The sequence below is a fragment of the Hypomesus nipponensis genome, chromosome 17 (assembly GCF_054491055.1).
Source record: "Hypomesus nipponensis isolate SF chromosome 17, ASM5449105v1, whole genome shotgun sequence".
NCBI classification, from domain to species: domain Eukaryota; kingdom Metazoa; phylum Chordata; class Actinopteri; order Osmeriformes; family Osmeridae; genus Hypomesus; species Hypomesus nipponensis.
In genome coordinates, this window is record NC_140377.1 from 6702207 (window position 1) to 6718469 (window position 16263).

The following is a 16263-nucleotide window of genomic DNA, read 5'->3' on the forward strand; positions in this document are numbered from 1 at the left end:
CGTGTTATTCAAATCCAGAGCCTCCTGTCTGTGTGTTTGCTGAGCAGTCACCACCCACGCTCTTTTTATACGTAGGTCAGACAGTAAAGAAGAGCAGAGCAGGGTATTGCGGAACAAGGCTATCCGGTGTGGAATGGATAATGTCAGGCTGGGCCGGAGCAGAGCTTCACGCCCCAAACACGACAAGAATGCTTGTCTTCCACAGTGTTGCCCTGTATGTATGTGTTGACATCAGGAGGCCAGAAGATCACAGCAGATGTAAATCGTCACAATAGCAGTACACAGTAGATGACATTTGAAAAGCTTTATTATTCACTGTACATACACATTTGTATCTCTTATGCATTAACATGACCTCATATTTATATGTAATTGTTGCACACAGAATAAATAATACCTGAGTTTATGAAACACAGTTTATCATGTATAACATGTATTGATCTTTTGATATATTTAGCATCCACTTCCAGGACTACCTTTCACCATTTTTACTGTTTTGCTAGGACATTTTATGTTTGCCCAAATAAAAACTATACTCTACAATTTAAAGACATGAAACTAGAGATCTTGGGGTTACATTTAATAATCAAACAGCCATTTATATTGCAAATGTACACATGCAAGCTGGCGAATGCTCTGCGAGTTTTCAGTGTTTGAAGGATCAGAGCCACTCTTGTCATCAGACAGCAAAATACCTTTATGGTTTATTTGGTGATCTTGAAGTGTTGCCACATTTTCCACATTGTTCGGCAATACCAAAAGCTGGTAAACAAATCATGAGCCACTGATTTATGTTAAGGTCCTGCATTTTAGTTCTGTTTGGAAACAGAGTAGGACAAAGGACATATGACCAAACAGTCCATTTAGTTGACTTCCCTACAAACTCTTTCCATTTCACAGTTCTGTTTTTCTTGTGTAGCCAATGCAACATCAGAGTACTTGGATCCAAACACAAGAATGACAATCCTTTCAGTATACTGCACCAATATGCTGATGTGATGGCCGTGGTGAATGGTGCACATGCCCAGCCTGGGGCAAATGTGAACCTTGTTGATACCAGTTATGGTGAGTGTGGTCCTCCATGTAAGGCGGAGAAGAGCTGAGGGATGGCTGGAGAACTGGTCCCCTAGTGGCTCGGTTGGTTATTGCATCACTGTTACCATCCCAGACAGCAGGCGATGCTGGTGAATTGCAGGCCATGGAGTCGCTGGCGTTTGGGCTGTGGTCTAGAGGAATGTCCCCGTTTTTGAACAGCTTCTTAAATTTGGACCGTCTGTTTTGAAACCAAATTTTGACCTGAAGAAGGAACACATTATTTAAGAATAAGGCTTAGAGAAATAGGGTATTCTTAAGGGTTCTTTACAAAAGAGGCAGTTGTGATTTGTTGGAAGCATTCCGAGGTGAGCATTATTTCACCAAAATTGTATTAAGTAATTTAAATTAAATTAGAAGGTTGCTGTCTAGAGGCATTTGACCAATTTAAAGTAATGGGGAAAATGGTTCCTTATTGTTACAATGCTAATAAATACTGTGTCTTATTCTATTCTGTTCTTTGTCTTATTCTACTCTATTCTAAATCGATATCTAAACATATACATAAAATGAATAAACATAACTGATAATTTTAAAATATTTTTGTCATTACACATTTGAATAGCCATTACGCTATTTCTTTTGAATTTCTTTAAGACTAAGTGAAAATGAAATTATTGCATCCATTATTCAATATGGATATTTTAATGGATAGAAAATACACATTTGGACTGCACACACTATAGCAAACTACACATTGGGTTCTGAGCCCTGGCTATAACCCACGAGTACGCGCAAAACAAAATACAGTTCAACAGTAATTGCGATAGGTGACTTGTATATTGTATCATAAATATCACATTTAAAAGGCTATATAAACCTGCGTTTTGTTGGACAACAACTCTTGCCTAGGCCTACCTGTGTCTGTGTGAGGCCGAGTTGGGCCGCAAGCTCAGCTCGCTCTGGGAGTGCCAGATACTGTGCGTTCTGGAAACGACGTTGCAACGCTGTGAGTTGGTAACTTGAGTATATGGTGCGAGGTTTACGGATTTTCTTGGGCTTTCCGTTGACCATTCGTACCTCTGGATCGGGTTCTTCTTTCACTAAAAAAAAGAATACATGTTTAAACGTAGCCTACAGTTTGTGACAGTTGTTAAATGTTGATATGGCACAATCTCACTCTGCGCACAAAGATATTAATATTTTATTCAATATATGGCAATAAAGCATATGTAATGGGGTTGGTGGAGCAAACTTTCCACGTTTAGCGTTTCAAATAAAGCTTTATAGCCTATAAAAACTCCCCTTTCTAAATTAAGTTTTGGCCAACATCTCGCCAAAACATAGGCCTACCTCTTGGTTTGTTATCGTGGTCGTCTTTCATTTAACCATAGTATTCCAGGTATATACGTTGCGTGATAACAACTAGGCATGAGTCAGAGACTGATATGCAGTGACACCTGATGCGCACCGCACTTGTGCCTCGGGCCAGATCAAAGACAACTCCTCCTGGAATGCCAACATTACTAGCTAAACGGGTCTTGTTATATAGTCAGTGTTATGGCATAAAAGAGAAAAACATACCATTGAGCAGGGAATTAATTTTAATGTTCACAGGCTAAGTAGATAATTTCGTATTGTCTGTAGGCTGTAAACAACTGAGCTTTATGGTAATTCAGACAGATCGTTCTCAACGTAAGTAAATTAGTAGGAAAAAGTTAATGAAATAACACCAAATGACAAAAGGCCTATACTTTCCGACCTCGACCATAATTCTTACCGATATCTTGGGAAGGTGAATGTGCGTCCCGGTCATAATGCTCGTATTGCCTGCTATACATTTGAGGGTAAGGATAGTCCGACTTGGCAGAGTAAACTCCTGACGCTCCCATTCCGTTTATATTATAGTGGTGATATGTGTAAGGGTTCATTGGTTGCGAGTAGGACTGTCCAGGATAGTACTCGTGATGGCTGTGCGTCGTGTGGCTGCTGTAGTAGCCCATGTCCGTGGCAGAGGACTCTGGGAGCGTCGGCGAGTCTTTTGTGGACGGGTGATAATTCACTGCACCAAGGAGATCGGACGATTGGCCCGCAACTTTCCTCTCAAAAGTAGGCTCATTCATCGTGCAGGTCGACTAATACCTTATCTAAATCGAAAACCAGTCCAGAAATTAAGCTGCTTTAGATGTTAAGATGATGAGTTTAGTGTTAAGACATCAAGCTGGAGAAAGACAGAGCGCATGATCCCTCAGAGTTCGCATTCAAGTCCCTCGACGAAGCTGTCCGCCTTCAATGTGGCAGCGCACAACCCTACTGATCTCTAAATTACAGAGCTTTGGGAGTGGATGCTGCATTCCCATTGGCCCCTAGTTTCAATGCTCTATCTCTCCCCCCGAGGGTCGGCTGTGTCGCCAGTCTGGCTCTCCTCTTCTCCCCACGAAAACCTCCATGATCCACCCCGAACCAGAGGCCCATAAAAGTTCTAAATTTACTCTGAGAGACTTTTGAACGTTTGCTGTTTAACCTAACTGTTGTTTCAGTGGGCCTACCATAAGAACAAAATGCACGATGGTGTGCGTTATATTGTAGTCTTTAAAAGCCGTTTTTACATACTAGTGCTTAAATAAATGGCAAATAAAATCAAAAGCTTTTTTACATGCAATGTCACTAGTATGTCACACAGGGCTTCTCATTAGACCATAGAACTGTCCCTCAGCCGATCTAAACCCTAGTCGGCTTGAGCCTATCGATATTTATTTTTGAAGGAAGACCTATATGACAGGGGCGAATTTAGGTACCCACTTTTGGAGGGGCTAAGCCCCGAGATAAAAACAATTATTTTTCCTGTGACCCAGCAAAACTAAGGGGGTCTGGGGGTTCATGTTCCCCCCAGAAGAAATTTTAGAAAATATCCTTTTAAACATTGTCCTCTAGTGGGTTTTAGGAAAATAAATTAACACATTTAGATCTAAAATATGAAAAGAAAGAAAATATATATATTTTTTATTAAAATGTTTCGGGGGACTAATGAAACTTTTTTGGGGGCTCCAGCTCCAGTAGGGCCTATATGGCCAGTGATCAGTTTTACATTGGTGATCTTCATCTGCATACATGCCTCACTCAACATCCCTGGGCTGTGGGCCATTTGAGGCGTAATATATTAACTCGGATTGCTACTGATCATCTACTGTGCAAAACATGCCAATTCATAAAAATATGTAGGGTGGATAAGTGACGCTTTACGCTATAGCCAAAGCTTTGGGAAAACGATTTCTATTCAGTCTATATCAGTCAATACCTCAACAAATGTTAAGATATTCGCTGACCTGAACTAAGACTGTGGACATACTGGTGTTAAATTCAAATGCAAATCATTTCCAGGGGTCGTTGTGATGTAATCCTGCAGTGCCCTCTGCTGTAGAAATGACAACTTCGTTGTGACAACAGTTGTGTGGTATAGAAAAGGTTATGACAACTGTTCTCAACACATTTTCTCTAAAATCTTTTGACTAGTGTGTTTTCTGAGTTAACATAGCAACTTGTTACATAATTACAGTATTTCTCGAAAACGATTGATAATGAAAACATTGCATTGAAGATTGCAGAACATTACCTTGTTTCCCTTTCTACAGGGCTCACAGGACCAAAGTCAAGCCAAGAAGCCACCTGTCTTAGTGTAAGTGAATGTCATAATATTTGGTTTATTTATTTCGCTTGACAAAGAATGCAATCTACCACTACGTCATCCCATCTGGTTATGAAAGTAGACATGGATGGTATTCATGGACATTGAAAGGAGACCAGTTTAAATGGAAAAAAAATGATAGAATGAACTGTGTGAATCCCTCTACTGTTGCTTTCCACACACACACACAGCTCCACCAGGAAATGCCCAGTTTTAGCTTGTCAGACTCAAACCTCAACCTCTTTGTAATGGAAGAAGTTGTATCCAACATGTTTCCTTGCAATATTTGAGTTTGTGAACTTGAGAGAAATGACATCATCAGAGACCAACCTGCCCAACTGGGAGCCGTAGGCTATCTGTGGCTCAACATTGTCAAGCTCAACAGTCAACCAGGATATAAGCACATATCCTTTCCCCAGCTTGTCTAGCCAAAGCAGAAATAGCTCCACCACTTCTTCCTCTAATAAGGCTGTTCCTAAAGTGTAGTACAAGCCTCTCACATCCAGCAGTATTTCTGTCTTCTTTTCTGGCCAGGGCTCCAAGAGTAGCTCTCTAGTTTCCAGCCAGAAAGGCCCATCCGTCCATGATTTGTGAGACGGCGCAAGGACTGGTGTTAAATGTCATCCTAAAATCAGCAACAATTGCCCAGGGAACACAATCTTTCATCAAAGTGATGGATTCGGCTACAAACTCACCCACCACGCTCACTCTGGGCTGGGTGTAGTTGCATGGCTCTCTATAGAGAAGAGATATTTCAATTAAAACCAAACTCACCTGAAGACAAACTAATTTTTGGACACCTGCCAGCACACTCCAACACAGCTGTAGATCCTTCATCTCTGAGTACTTTAAGGAAACATTTGTTCTTTTTCTAGGAAAAGGTTGCTAGGGTTTAAAAAGTAATGTCATCAGACGATGCACATCTGATGTTTCCTGTCTTTATTTTAGTTATTGGTTTATTTAACAGGGACAGTGCAGAATAATAAACACTGCTCTAAATGCACCAGAGTTAGCCTAGAGGCTCCATCCATTGTCCCTGGACAGATGTTAGTGTTAGTTTCACATGGCAATTTGACCAATTTCTTGGCAATTTCTTACTTTTCAGAAAATGAAAAGCCCCCAAAGAAAGGAAGATGTGCTTTTTCCAGAAGAGTCTTGAAGGCTTTGAGACGATGCTTCACCACGGTTGCTCCAAGAGGAAATATTTTTTCCCATACTTTTCTTGCAAATCAGACTTCTTGAACATATTTTCCCCCCCCACAAACAATCCTCGAGATCACACAAACAGTCAATAATTTTCACGTTTTTTTTTATTATTAGCACTTGTCTTTCTCTATGTCATATATAGGAAACCCTCTAGTCCCCACAGTCATTTCCAAACCTTAGTTTTTTCTTCAAGCAAACCCCTCTCTAAATGCAATTCTAATAAACAACTCATTCCCCCAGTCACATTTCATTGAAACAAATCATTCACATAAGCACTGTGTGACTAAGCTCTCACTGTGGGGGCCTTTTGATTCTCTTTTTAGCGTTGTAAAAAAAAGGGGGGGGGGGAAGGTGTGAATATAACAGGCCTCAAGAGATGAAAAGAGGCGCTTGGCAATATTATGTACAAACAAGGAGAGCGGATCTTAAGCGTTGCACAAGCTTTAGAGCTTGATGACAGTTTAATCTTCCTGTGGTGTGTTCATGGACGATAGGACATTTCACTGTCCACTTGTCCTTACCAGAATGCCATCAATGTGTGTGTCAAAGTCAAGGGGGTCAAAGGGCACAGTTCACTTAAAAAGGGGATGGGGGAGGTGGGGGGCCAGCCAGCTGTACAAACTGTTCTTCTGGTGAGCTGGTATAATTGGAAGGGGAAGAAAGGTTCTTCTCTGACAAAACATGAGTATATTCAGGGGGGGGGGGGGGGGGGGGTTGGCAAAGAGAACCCAATCTTTAGGCAGTCAGCCCACCTACCAGTTATAATCTGATCGAAATCTATATGTATCATACATGTATGTATATGTATCTGCATTATCATACAAGATTCCCTGATTGATCAGCAGTGAGAGAAAGGCTGCCCAGGTACACTGAAACCTGTGATGAGTGTAGGTGTATCTGTAATAGTCCGTGGGGAAAGCTCTTTCAGAGCAATGCCTGTCAGGGCGATGGGGGAGCTTAAGCAGGGAGTTAGGGGACAGACTTGGCATTTGGGGGACAAACTTGGTGGTGTGGTTACTGCCTAGCCCTGTCCATTTGTGTTTTAGTTGGTCGCTCAGTTGGTCGGTCGGTTTCTTCGCTTGCTGGGTTGTGGAAGTCCGTAGAAACCTCTTTCATGCCCTGCTCTTAACCTAGAGTGACTGGTCCACAGACAGGCTGAGCTCACTCTGGGCTGGGTGCAGGTGGTTGGCTCTCTATAGAGAGGAGATACTTTGATTAAAACCAAGTCGAAACAGGAAATATGGCACGGATGTTTATGGAGCACAGTTCATCCACTGACCTATGTGAGCTTCTTGGCTTTGTTGTAGAGGGAGTCCACCACTTTGCTCATGTTCTGAATGGTTTCCAGGGCAGCCTCATATGTCTTGTCTACCAGGGGCTCTTCAAAGATGATCAGCACACCCTCGCCTTGGTCCAAGATACCTGAACGGACAGGACATAAGGCAGGTCAACCCACGAGGGTCCAGGCAGTGTTTTTTGGGCAATAAGATTTTGTTACAGAGAGCGGAACAGAAAGGAAGGTTTGCAGAGAAGAAAAAAAAAAAGAAAAACGCACCGTGAAACTTCTCGTCAAGAATCATCTGTGACAGTTTCCTCTCAACATCTCCCTGAGGGTGGAAAGAATATCTGATCAAATTTCTGTAACACCTCTGGTGTAGGTATCATTCTGATGGACATGCTGGATGTGGCATGAATCCTACCTTGGAGAGTTTGATGAGGCTGGAAATGTGTTCCATCTGTAGGCAGAGGAAGAGAAAGTTAAGTCAGATGATACTCTCCCATCCAGGAAAACATCCTAAGAACATTCATATAAATATTGTACCTCTTTGCCATTGTATGTCAATCTTACCACAATAATGTGAAATTCATAAGTGATGACAACTAAGCCGTTTAAACAGCAGTAGCGGTAAAATCATAATTCTCTGTCAGTAAAGAAGAATAGAATGACAGGAAAGTAGAATAACTGTAGAGTTAGTGCAGTCATGGCCTACCTGGACCCTTGAGAAAGGCTCAATGACCCTTATGAGGTTCTGTTCCAGAAGGTTGTCATAGAGTTTTGTCAAGTGTGTGCTTATTATGGGGTCATCCCTCAGTTCTGATCGGTACTCTGTCAGGGCCTGGAAAGTACAGAGAGGATAGGCACGTGGCATAAGAGCAAGGATTCGTCTCAATTACATCAAGAGATAAGTTAGTGTAGGGTAGGCAAAGGCAGACGCGCAAAACTGTGAGAACATACCTTTTCAAAGTCTGCCAACGACCTGTTCTTGCTGGCTAGGGCCACACACTTCAGTGAATCTGTCTACAAACAAAGACGGACAGAATGAGAGGGTGAGGAAACAAAGATCTGACTGTGTGTGTGTGTGTGTGTGATGCTACAGCAGAGGTGTAGACATACCTGTCTCCCAGCGTGCCGCAGGGCTAGCTTTCCACTGGTCAGAGTCTGGACGTCCTCTGGCCTGGAGTCACAACAGAAGTCAACAGGTCATCACTACCCGTTTATTTGTTTTCGTTTATTTTTTACAGGACCTCATCAAACACTGAGGTTCAAAATCGCAGAGCAGCTGCACCCCGTTTTTAACACAGTTCTTAAAAGAAGGGGGGTGAAGAACAGAAAGGAGGCTAGAAATGCGAAACAGATAGAACCCCCTGATATTTCTGAGGGACGATCGGGTAGGGGGCAGACCGGGGACTGATAAGGTCCTCATCACACATGTTAAAGTGAACAGCATTTGTATTCTTTGTGTCTTTCGCTGTTTTGGATAGAAGAATCAGCTGGATAGCATGTATCAAATCTAAACAAGCAGCTGGGTAAGACTGTACTTACACATTGAGCATAATTTTGCAGAGCAGCATGTATTTGAGTGATGTAATGGCTCTGGGGCTGTCGATGGAGTCGTATCCTTCAAAGGCCTCGTAGAAGTAGGAGTAGGCCGTCTTCCAGTCCTTCTCCTCGGCCGCGTGAATGATCCCTGCGCACAGCAAGAGGTCAGGTCAACGGAGCACCATCCCGCTGGGTGACATTCCAAGCTGAAGCACACCTCGGCCAGAGGCCATTGAGAGTGAGTGAGTGAGAGAGAGAGAGAAGGAGAGACTGCCTGACAGTGTGTGTGCGTATGGGTAGTAGTGCTGTACCTGACTGCATGTCCAGCGCAGCCTGCAGTTTGGGCGGGCAGTAAATGGCGTTGGCAGTTGTCCTGGCAGAGGTGAGGGCGGCACGGGCCTTAGGCAGGTTACTAAGGCCGTGGTACGTCTTACTCTCTAGCAGCTGCACCTCAACCAGGAGAGCTTTGTCATCCATCTTCTTCAGCTCTTGCAACAGCTGGGTGCCTGGACGAGAAAAGGGACGTGGACAGAGGGGTCTTAATGATCTCGTCTTTATTCAGTCATTTAACTTTAAAACAAACAACAAACTGAAAGACAAAAACAATTTGATCTGAAATCAGTCTCACCGAGCTGGAGAGCCTCCTGGTATTGCTTTGTGTCATAGTACAAAGAGATCAGACGTGCCTAAAGAGAGGGGAAACAGACGTATAACTTTAGACATGTGAAAACATGATTATTGTCGTTTGACTTCACTCTGTCCATGCCGTCTTGGGGTTTCGCACACTGATACTGGGAGATGAAGAACATGGAACACAAGACCTCACCTCTAGAGCCTGTCTGAGGAAGGTTCTCTTCTCAGCCTTGGCCCACTCTATGCACTCCAGACACAGGTCCACCTCCTGGCCCGTGGCTGCCTCCATGTCCAGGAACATGTCCAGCAGAGAGCGCACAAGCCTGGCTGCTTTAGCCTTGCTGATGGAGTTTAGGAATGGACGGACATACTTCAACAGGCCACCCAGCTCTTAAGAGAGGGAAGGAGTAGAACAAAACGGTGGGGGATTGTAAGAGAAAGTAGATTTTAATCCAAAGCTTGTTTTCCTTTTGTAATACATGTTTTTCTTCTGGTACACCCTGCAGTAACTGGCTTTTGTTCCAACCCAATACTATCACACATGCCCATGTTACATACCATAACAAATGTTTAGTGATGAATTGGTCAAACTAGCTGTACTGATGCTGGGCTAGGACAAAAGCACTAACAGTCCCCAGCTCCTTAAGACTGACCAGAGGTCTAATCAGAACATCTAAGGCCCGTTACCTGCAGCCTGGCCCGTCTTAGCCAGAAGACCCCCCAGTTCCAGGATGCTCTGCTCTTTGACACGTACCGCCTCCTCATCGCTCTCCTGAATGTCACGCTTTACTGAAGCACAAGAGACCATGGTCAGCATCTCACACTTCAGCGTTGCTGTGGTAACATGCAGCTAGTTTGGTTGACAAGTGTTTGCTTGCAGACTGAAAGCTAAAATGGAACCAGTTGCCAGCTTGCCATGTCAGACAAGACGCCACTCAATATAAGCGTCCACACAAGTAACACAATCTGGCCCAATTAGCTAACTATCTGGCGATGATTGTCAAATGTACACAGTGGGGTCCACACTGCGTTGTCACAATTTCTATTGTTTGCTATGCAAGAACATTGAACTAATGTTAACGTGGGGCTTAACCAAACTTACTGTACGTGCATGCTAGGCTAACTGGCTTTTGAATAGGTAAAGCAGGCACATGATACATTAGATTAGCTGGTTTGTTCACTAAATTACGTCTAACTTTGAAAACCTCTGCGCTAAAGGTTGCTCGTCTAGCTTCAGTAGGCTAGCATTTGCGTTCGTAAGACATTAGCACTTGTCTACATTTTACAGAAAATTGTAGTGCTAGCAAGCTTGCAGTTAACACGTGTTGTAACTTACATATTTGGCTGGCCTTGCGCTGTAAAGAATATGAACAATATTGGCACCTAAATGTAGTTAGCTTGCATAATTAGCCCGCTAGTTACTAATTTCCATTCAATGAGCTAGCACACAAGCTAGGCTAGCTACCGGTATCCGCCTGCTGCTGACTCACTGTGATAATGAATGTGCGTAAGGCAGGACTGACGCTAGATAGCTAGCAAGTTAGCAGCAGCATGTAGCTAGTTCGCTAGCCAAGTTTGCGCTAGCTGCAAGCTACAACAAAAAATATAAAACAGGTATATGAGTTGATCTTTTGTAAGCCCGTTTGTAGCTATAGACTTACCAATTGAATGTAAAATATCAATCGACGCATTCCGGTCTGTACCGAGAAGAGACTGGGCTCTTTGAAACTCAGCCACTGCCGCGGCTGCCATCTTTCCTCTCCTCAATGACTGATTGTTGTTCCGGTTAGCTCATGATGTCGACGAACAATCGCGCGCCCCCTCCGCTCACTTTCGCTAACCGCAGTTTGACTGCAAGGTAGCAAATAATTTTAAGATTTTGTTGTGTTCTATCGAGAAACTGTTGGTGTTGGTGTGAGACATACCATACAAAATAACGTAGCTGGGCAGAAAAGGGCATCAAATAATGTACATTTGTTTCGAGTGTGGACCACCCCATGCGTCTTTCAGCACCACGGACAGCGCATATGAGCAAGCTAGTTCTGACGGCTGCTCTGCAATACAACCAGATAAGTGGAGTCCAGGCTTTGGTACGGCAGGTTTGTCACGTTCTATATGGCACTACAATAACAACATGCGTGGAAAGTGCTATGCAAGTGCTCTTGGTTGCTATTTAAGTGCTTTTGACAGGATCTCCTTCAATATTCAGTGACTCGACTACGAGATTTTCGAAACTCATTAAACAAAATCTGAAACAAATGTGTGCGCATATTGTATAGGCAGCAAGCTTTCAGCTGTGCTGACTTGTGAATGTTGTATCATATTTAGCAGCTAGCCTAATGTTAATGATTTCATAACGTTCTGATCAAATCAGAACAAAATAACAAATCGTGCATGCAGAGCTGATCAGAAACATGCATCTGTGGGAATCCAACACCACATACCTCTACAAACCCTATCATATTGGCAAACATTCCACCACTAACGCTTAATTATAGGGACCAGACACACCCCCAATTCACGATCCAAAATCAAACAGAAGACACTGCTTCATGCTTCAAAAATACGTCTGATTGCCATTTAGATGTGACGTGTATCCATCAGTTTAGTAATCCTTATGGCATAGTATAAAGCATTGGACACACTGCTGGATGCAGCAGGGCAGACCATAGATAGAGCGTCTAGTGGTCGGTGCTCCTCCATTATCCACAACCAATAACATTAAACACCACGGCTGCAACAGCAACTAGCAGCAACAGCATCCAAGCGCCGACCAATAGGGTAGCTTCCTGCCATTTCCACAACCAACCCGCATATCTGCAGATGCCCGCATCAAAGCGTCGAGCGTTTTTGCTGTTAGATTAAGTATCACCCACATATTTCCAGTCCATAGTAGCCATTTTCTCATCATTTATTTTCTTTGTTTTGATGTTCCTGTCCTCTGTTTTCCTGTTGGTGATTTGGAAAAGAAACACGGTCAACATTATTGCGGGGACTGCTGGCATAACAGCCGTGATATAGATTTTTGCTCCTCAATGGAAGACATTTTTACAGAAACAGCGAGTGTTACACATTTCGCATATTCTCTGCATCTGTACTCTCATCGACGAGAGAGAGACTTCCATTATTCGTAGGTGGACATTGAAAGTCATTTCAATTAGGAAACGACCAGCTATTAGACCTTGAAGAACTGTAAATATAGGCTACCACTGATTGCGAAACCGTCTTGCTCGCACGTCGTAGACGCCCAGCACCTTGGACAGCGGTTAGGCGGCACTCGCGAAGGTGTGAAAAATTACCATAGACCGTTGAATCCTATCCGGTTGACATAATTTGCCCTGCAGTAAAAGCAAAGGGGTAATTCTACATGGATTACACTGAAATATTCAATAGATTTTAAGGTAAGAAACAATGTCATTGGTTGTTGTTTTCCTAAAGCATGTCACCACCTTTACACTAGCAGTATTTAAATCAAAGGACAAATCTTTTTGGTTTTCGTTATTTTAGACTAGTTCATTTGAAAAGAAAATTATTTGTCTTGGCTACACGTTTTTGCATTGGCTTACACGGGCGTCTTTTGACCAATATCCATGAGCTACAGTACATTTGAGGAAGGCTTCAATTATATTGTATAATATAAATAAATCATACACTTGAAAGGGTAAATATGTGTACACTGACCGATATGATATGTAATCGACATCTTTAAAGCTACCGTGTGCTGGGGGGGATGGTGTTTTCATTCAAGGCTTCCATTTTGAAGCTAAGATGGATGCTTGCGCACATTTCTTCATCATGCTTCTCTGGCCTTATCTTGTTCCTTATATAATTATGACGATAACATTAAGATGTGCACATGAAGGCACTTAGCAAAGAAAAACTACTGTAAACGCCAGCCCAGCAGTACAGAATATATTTTAAATGATGCTAGCCAACATTTTTATTTAGTGTAAAACTTTCATGGGAATCAACTGATTAAAGAAAACAATAACTGAATTTGCAAATGAACATAATTTAGATTTAGACCACACAGAATGTGAGGACATGATGTGATTGATATTTCTTGTACAAATTCCAAACTTTATCATCTCACTAAGATTTCAATTTTAATAATGTGTGCAAATGAAAATGCAAATGTGATTGTGAAGTGCCATTGTGATTGAATTGCACACAGCTGTATAAACACCACAAGCAGATGATGAGAGCATAGTAGTCTGGACTGTATTCCTCACTAATCATACACAGAAAACATGAGATGAATAGGTCCTAATGCTGTTTTGATTCCTCACAGGTTTTGGTTCCCTCAAGAGGCAACGTTTCCTGTTTTTCTCCAGACCTTCTGGTCCAACCCCAAAACGAGCGAGCTAGACCTCCCTCCATAAACCAGTGGCATCATGGGTACTGTCCTGTCTCTCTCCCCGAGCTACCGTAAGGCGGCCCTGTTTGAGGATGGCCCTGCCACAGTGGGTCACTACACGGCGGTGCAGAACAGTAAAAATGCTAAAGACACCAAGAGCCTCAAACGTCAGTCCATCATAAGTGTGCTGCCATGGAAACGCATCGTGGCCGTATCGGCCAAGAGAAAGGGGTCCAAGAAGCTCCCACCGGACGACAGTGGGCGGGGCAGCACAGAACACACCTCTGCCTCCAACAGCCTGAAGCTGAAAAAGTCCCAATCCTGCGCCAACCTGTCCTCTTACACCACCCAAGACCCAAGCACCACGACCACCACGTCCATTCCCACCTCCAAGACTGTCGCCAACGTGGCCGCCACAGTCAAGAAGAACTCTCTGACGGGTTCCGTGAGCCAGGCCTCCAATGTCGCCGGCACGCCCAAACGGGTCATCGTGCAGGCCTCCACCAGTGAGCTCATGAGGAGCCTGGGAGAGTTCCTGTGCCGACGCTGCTACCGCCTGAAGCGGCTGTCTCCCACCGACCCGGTGCTGTGGCTGCGGAGCGTGGACCGCTCCCTGCTGCTCCAGGGCTGGCAGGACCAGGGCTTCATCACCCCCGCCAACGTGGTCTTCCTCTACATGCTGTGCCGGGACGTGGTGTCGGCCGAGGTGGCCAGCGAGCGCGAGCTCCAGGCCTCTCTGCTCACCTGCCTCTACCTGTCCTACTCCTATATGGGCAACGAGATCTCCTACCCGCTCAAGCCCTTCCTGGTGGAGGCAGAAAAGGAGGCCTTCTGGGACCGCTGTCTGGAGATAATCAACCGCATGAGCGGCAAGATGTTGCAGATCAACACTGACCCACACTACTTCACCCAGGTTTTCGCCGACCTGAAGAATGAGAACAAGAAGGAGGAAGAGAAGACACGGTTATTGATAGGCCTAGACCGGTAGAATGAAGGAGGACATTAGTAGAGTAGAGAAGGGATGGATGTGGTAGGAGTAGCTACAGTAGAGCAGGCATATTGTCTGGTGTTTCTGAATCTGCTTATAATGCCAGATTTGGTTTAAATAGGAACATAAGTGAAATGAAACCAGTCTTAGGTTATAATGTGATATCTAAGGTAAATGGAGGCCACCAAACAGATGCAGTTACCTTGAGTGTGCCTCCTGAGGCATTGTTTATTGGTTTAGTCTCCAGAACATTGGGCAATTGTTGTTCAGCCTGGTGATCTGGAGCTAGATACATCAACATGAGCTTAATCTGACCAGATTACATTTGATTGCACTTTAAAAACAGTAAAGATTAGAACACACACTAAATAGATCATCAAATCAAAAGTAAGAATGATTGAATCCCGACTTAGACCAAGAGATATAATATAGGGCAGGCCAATAGGCAATAAAATTAAGGTGACCCAGGAACTAATCATTCTCAACCCTGTTGGATCAGTCTCTCAGTTTACTCGAAACAGGAAGGAGACACCAGACAATCTCCCTGTGCTCTGCTCTTGTACATACTCATAGAGAAATGAATTGAAATACAGGACTCACGTGAAACCGAAGAGGCACCAAGAGATCAAGTGTGAGTGAGGATCCAGGTCCTGCAGTGAATGAGGGTGCACTAGAGCCAGAACAATGATCTCCCAGCACATGAGAACACCTCACAAGTGTATGTGTAATAACCTTTTGCCAATGTCCCCTACCTCAACATAGTAACCATGCCCAAGTCTAAAACACACAATAGCAGTAGCTCTGGGTTGAAGCTACACCTTGGCCCTGGTCAAGTTTACTGGGCCCTATACACCGATTTTACTCCTTCGATGTCGATATGGTTAACTGACCCTAGATCAGTAGTGGAATCACTTCACTTTCCTCACTACAGCAGGATTATGTAGCTACTAGCACTGTTGGTCTTATTGAAACTTTGTTTAAAGTAAAAAAGGGAACTTTGCCAGTCTCATTCAACAGATGCTATGTGAAAAAAAAATGCTTCTACCTTTTTTGGGCGTGGGTTGGTGGTTGTTGGGTTAAACATTTTTGTGTCTAAAAGAACATGATCATGTTTTGGGTTTGGAGGTTCCATAGAGGCTATGTCTGAGGTAGAATATTTTACAAGATGGTAGGAGCAGTGGCATCATAGACACGTTCTTCCATCCTCCGCTACAGCTACTCACCTCCCACCCCCCACACTTGAGAACTGGCAGACACTTTAAGACACGGATCCTCTGCTTGGTCGAGAGACTCTTGTCCACTGTCCACTAGTTATTTATTTGATGGCTTGTGTTGACATGCATGTGTGCTTTCATAGGTTTCCCAGCATGCTGCTTTGTGTTGGCACATCACATGTTATCAAAAAAAGCAGTGATCACGCTGCATTTTGAGGCTTAGTCAGCGTTACGACTCCATCATACACTGGGGATATGCATATGGTGATGTTATACGGCTGAGTCTACCTTGAAACAAGTCTTCAGTTTAGGAACCCATGCCCTCTG

At 43.7% G+C, this 16263-nt stretch overlaps 3 protein-coding genes across 3 annotated transcripts; 1 reads left to right on the forward strand and 2 right to left on the reverse strand.

Annotated features, from left to right (window-relative positions):
- Positions 1-321: 321 nt before the first annotated feature.
- Positions 322-3276, reverse strand: LOC146253212 (homeobox protein Dlx3b-like). Its single transcript, XM_084677972.1, has 3 exons — positions 2813-3276; positions 1951-2135; positions 322-1296 (listed from the first exon to the last, which is right to left on the reverse strand). The coding sequence occupies exons 1-3, from the start codon at positions 3153-3155 to the stop codon at positions 970-972; spliced, it is 855 nt and encodes a 284-aa protein (XP_084534098.1). The 5' UTR covers positions 3156-3276; the 3' UTR covers positions 322-969.
- A 2733-nt stretch (positions 3277-6009) lies between these two features.
- Positions 6010-11187, reverse strand: LOC146253213 (26S proteasome non-ATPase regulatory subunit 11A). The gene is made up of 13 exons (XM_084678549.1): positions 11039-11187; positions 10065-10166; positions 9571-9767; positions 9373-9430; positions 9056-9250; positions 8748-8892; positions 8319-8379; positions 8160-8222; positions 7915-8040; positions 7624-7659; positions 7479-7530; positions 7203-7345; positions 6010-7116 (listed from the first exon to the last, which is right to left on the reverse strand). Exons 1-12 carry the CDS (start codon positions 11127-11129, stop codon positions 7203-7205), a joined length of 1269 nt encoding a protein of 422 aa, XP_084534675.1. The 5' UTR covers positions 11130-11187; the 3' UTR covers positions 6010-7116.
- Positions 11188-13686: 2499 nt separating this feature from the next.
- LOC146253214 (cyclin-dependent kinase 5 activator 1-like) lies at positions 13687-14784 on the forward strand. Its single transcript, XM_084678216.1, has one exon. It carries the CDS (start codon positions 13772-13774, stop codon positions 14720-14722), a length of 951 nt encoding a protein of 316 aa, XP_084534342.1. The 5' UTR covers positions 13687-13771; the 3' UTR covers positions 14723-14784.
- Positions 14785-16263: the final 1479 nt, after the last annotated feature.

Bases quoted from the DNA above. Each gene is read 5' to 3' on its own strand.
- LOC146253212 (XM_084677972.1), bottom strand. From the start codon at position 3,155: ATGAATGAGCCTACTTTTGAGAGGAAAGTTGCGGGCCAATCGTCCGAT. The intron at 2,136-2,812 runs GTAAGAATTATG...TCTTTTTTTTAG, and splicing joins TTCACCTTCCCAAGATATCG to TGAAAGAAGAACCCGATCCA. The intron at 1,297-1,950 runs GTAGGCCTAGGC...TTCCTTCTTCAG, and splicing joins TCGGCCTCACACAGACACAG to GTCAAAATTTGGTTTCAAAA.
- LOC146253213 (XM_084678549.1), bottom strand. From the start codon at position 11,129: ATGGCAGCCGCGGCAGTGGCTGAGTTTCAAAGAGCCCAGTCTCTTCTC. The intron at 8,893-9,055 runs GTACAGCACTAC...TGCTGTGCGCAG, and splicing joins TGCGCTGGACATGCAGTCAG to GGATCATTCACGCGGCCGAG. The intron at 8,380-8,747 runs GTAAGTACAGTC...TTGTGACTCCAG, and splicing joins TGCAAAATTATGCTCAATGT to GCCAGAGGACGTCCAGACTC.
- LOC146253214 (XM_084678216.1), top strand. From the start codon at position 13,772: ATGGGTACTGTCCTGTCTCTCTCCCCGAGCTACCGTAAGGCGGCCCTG.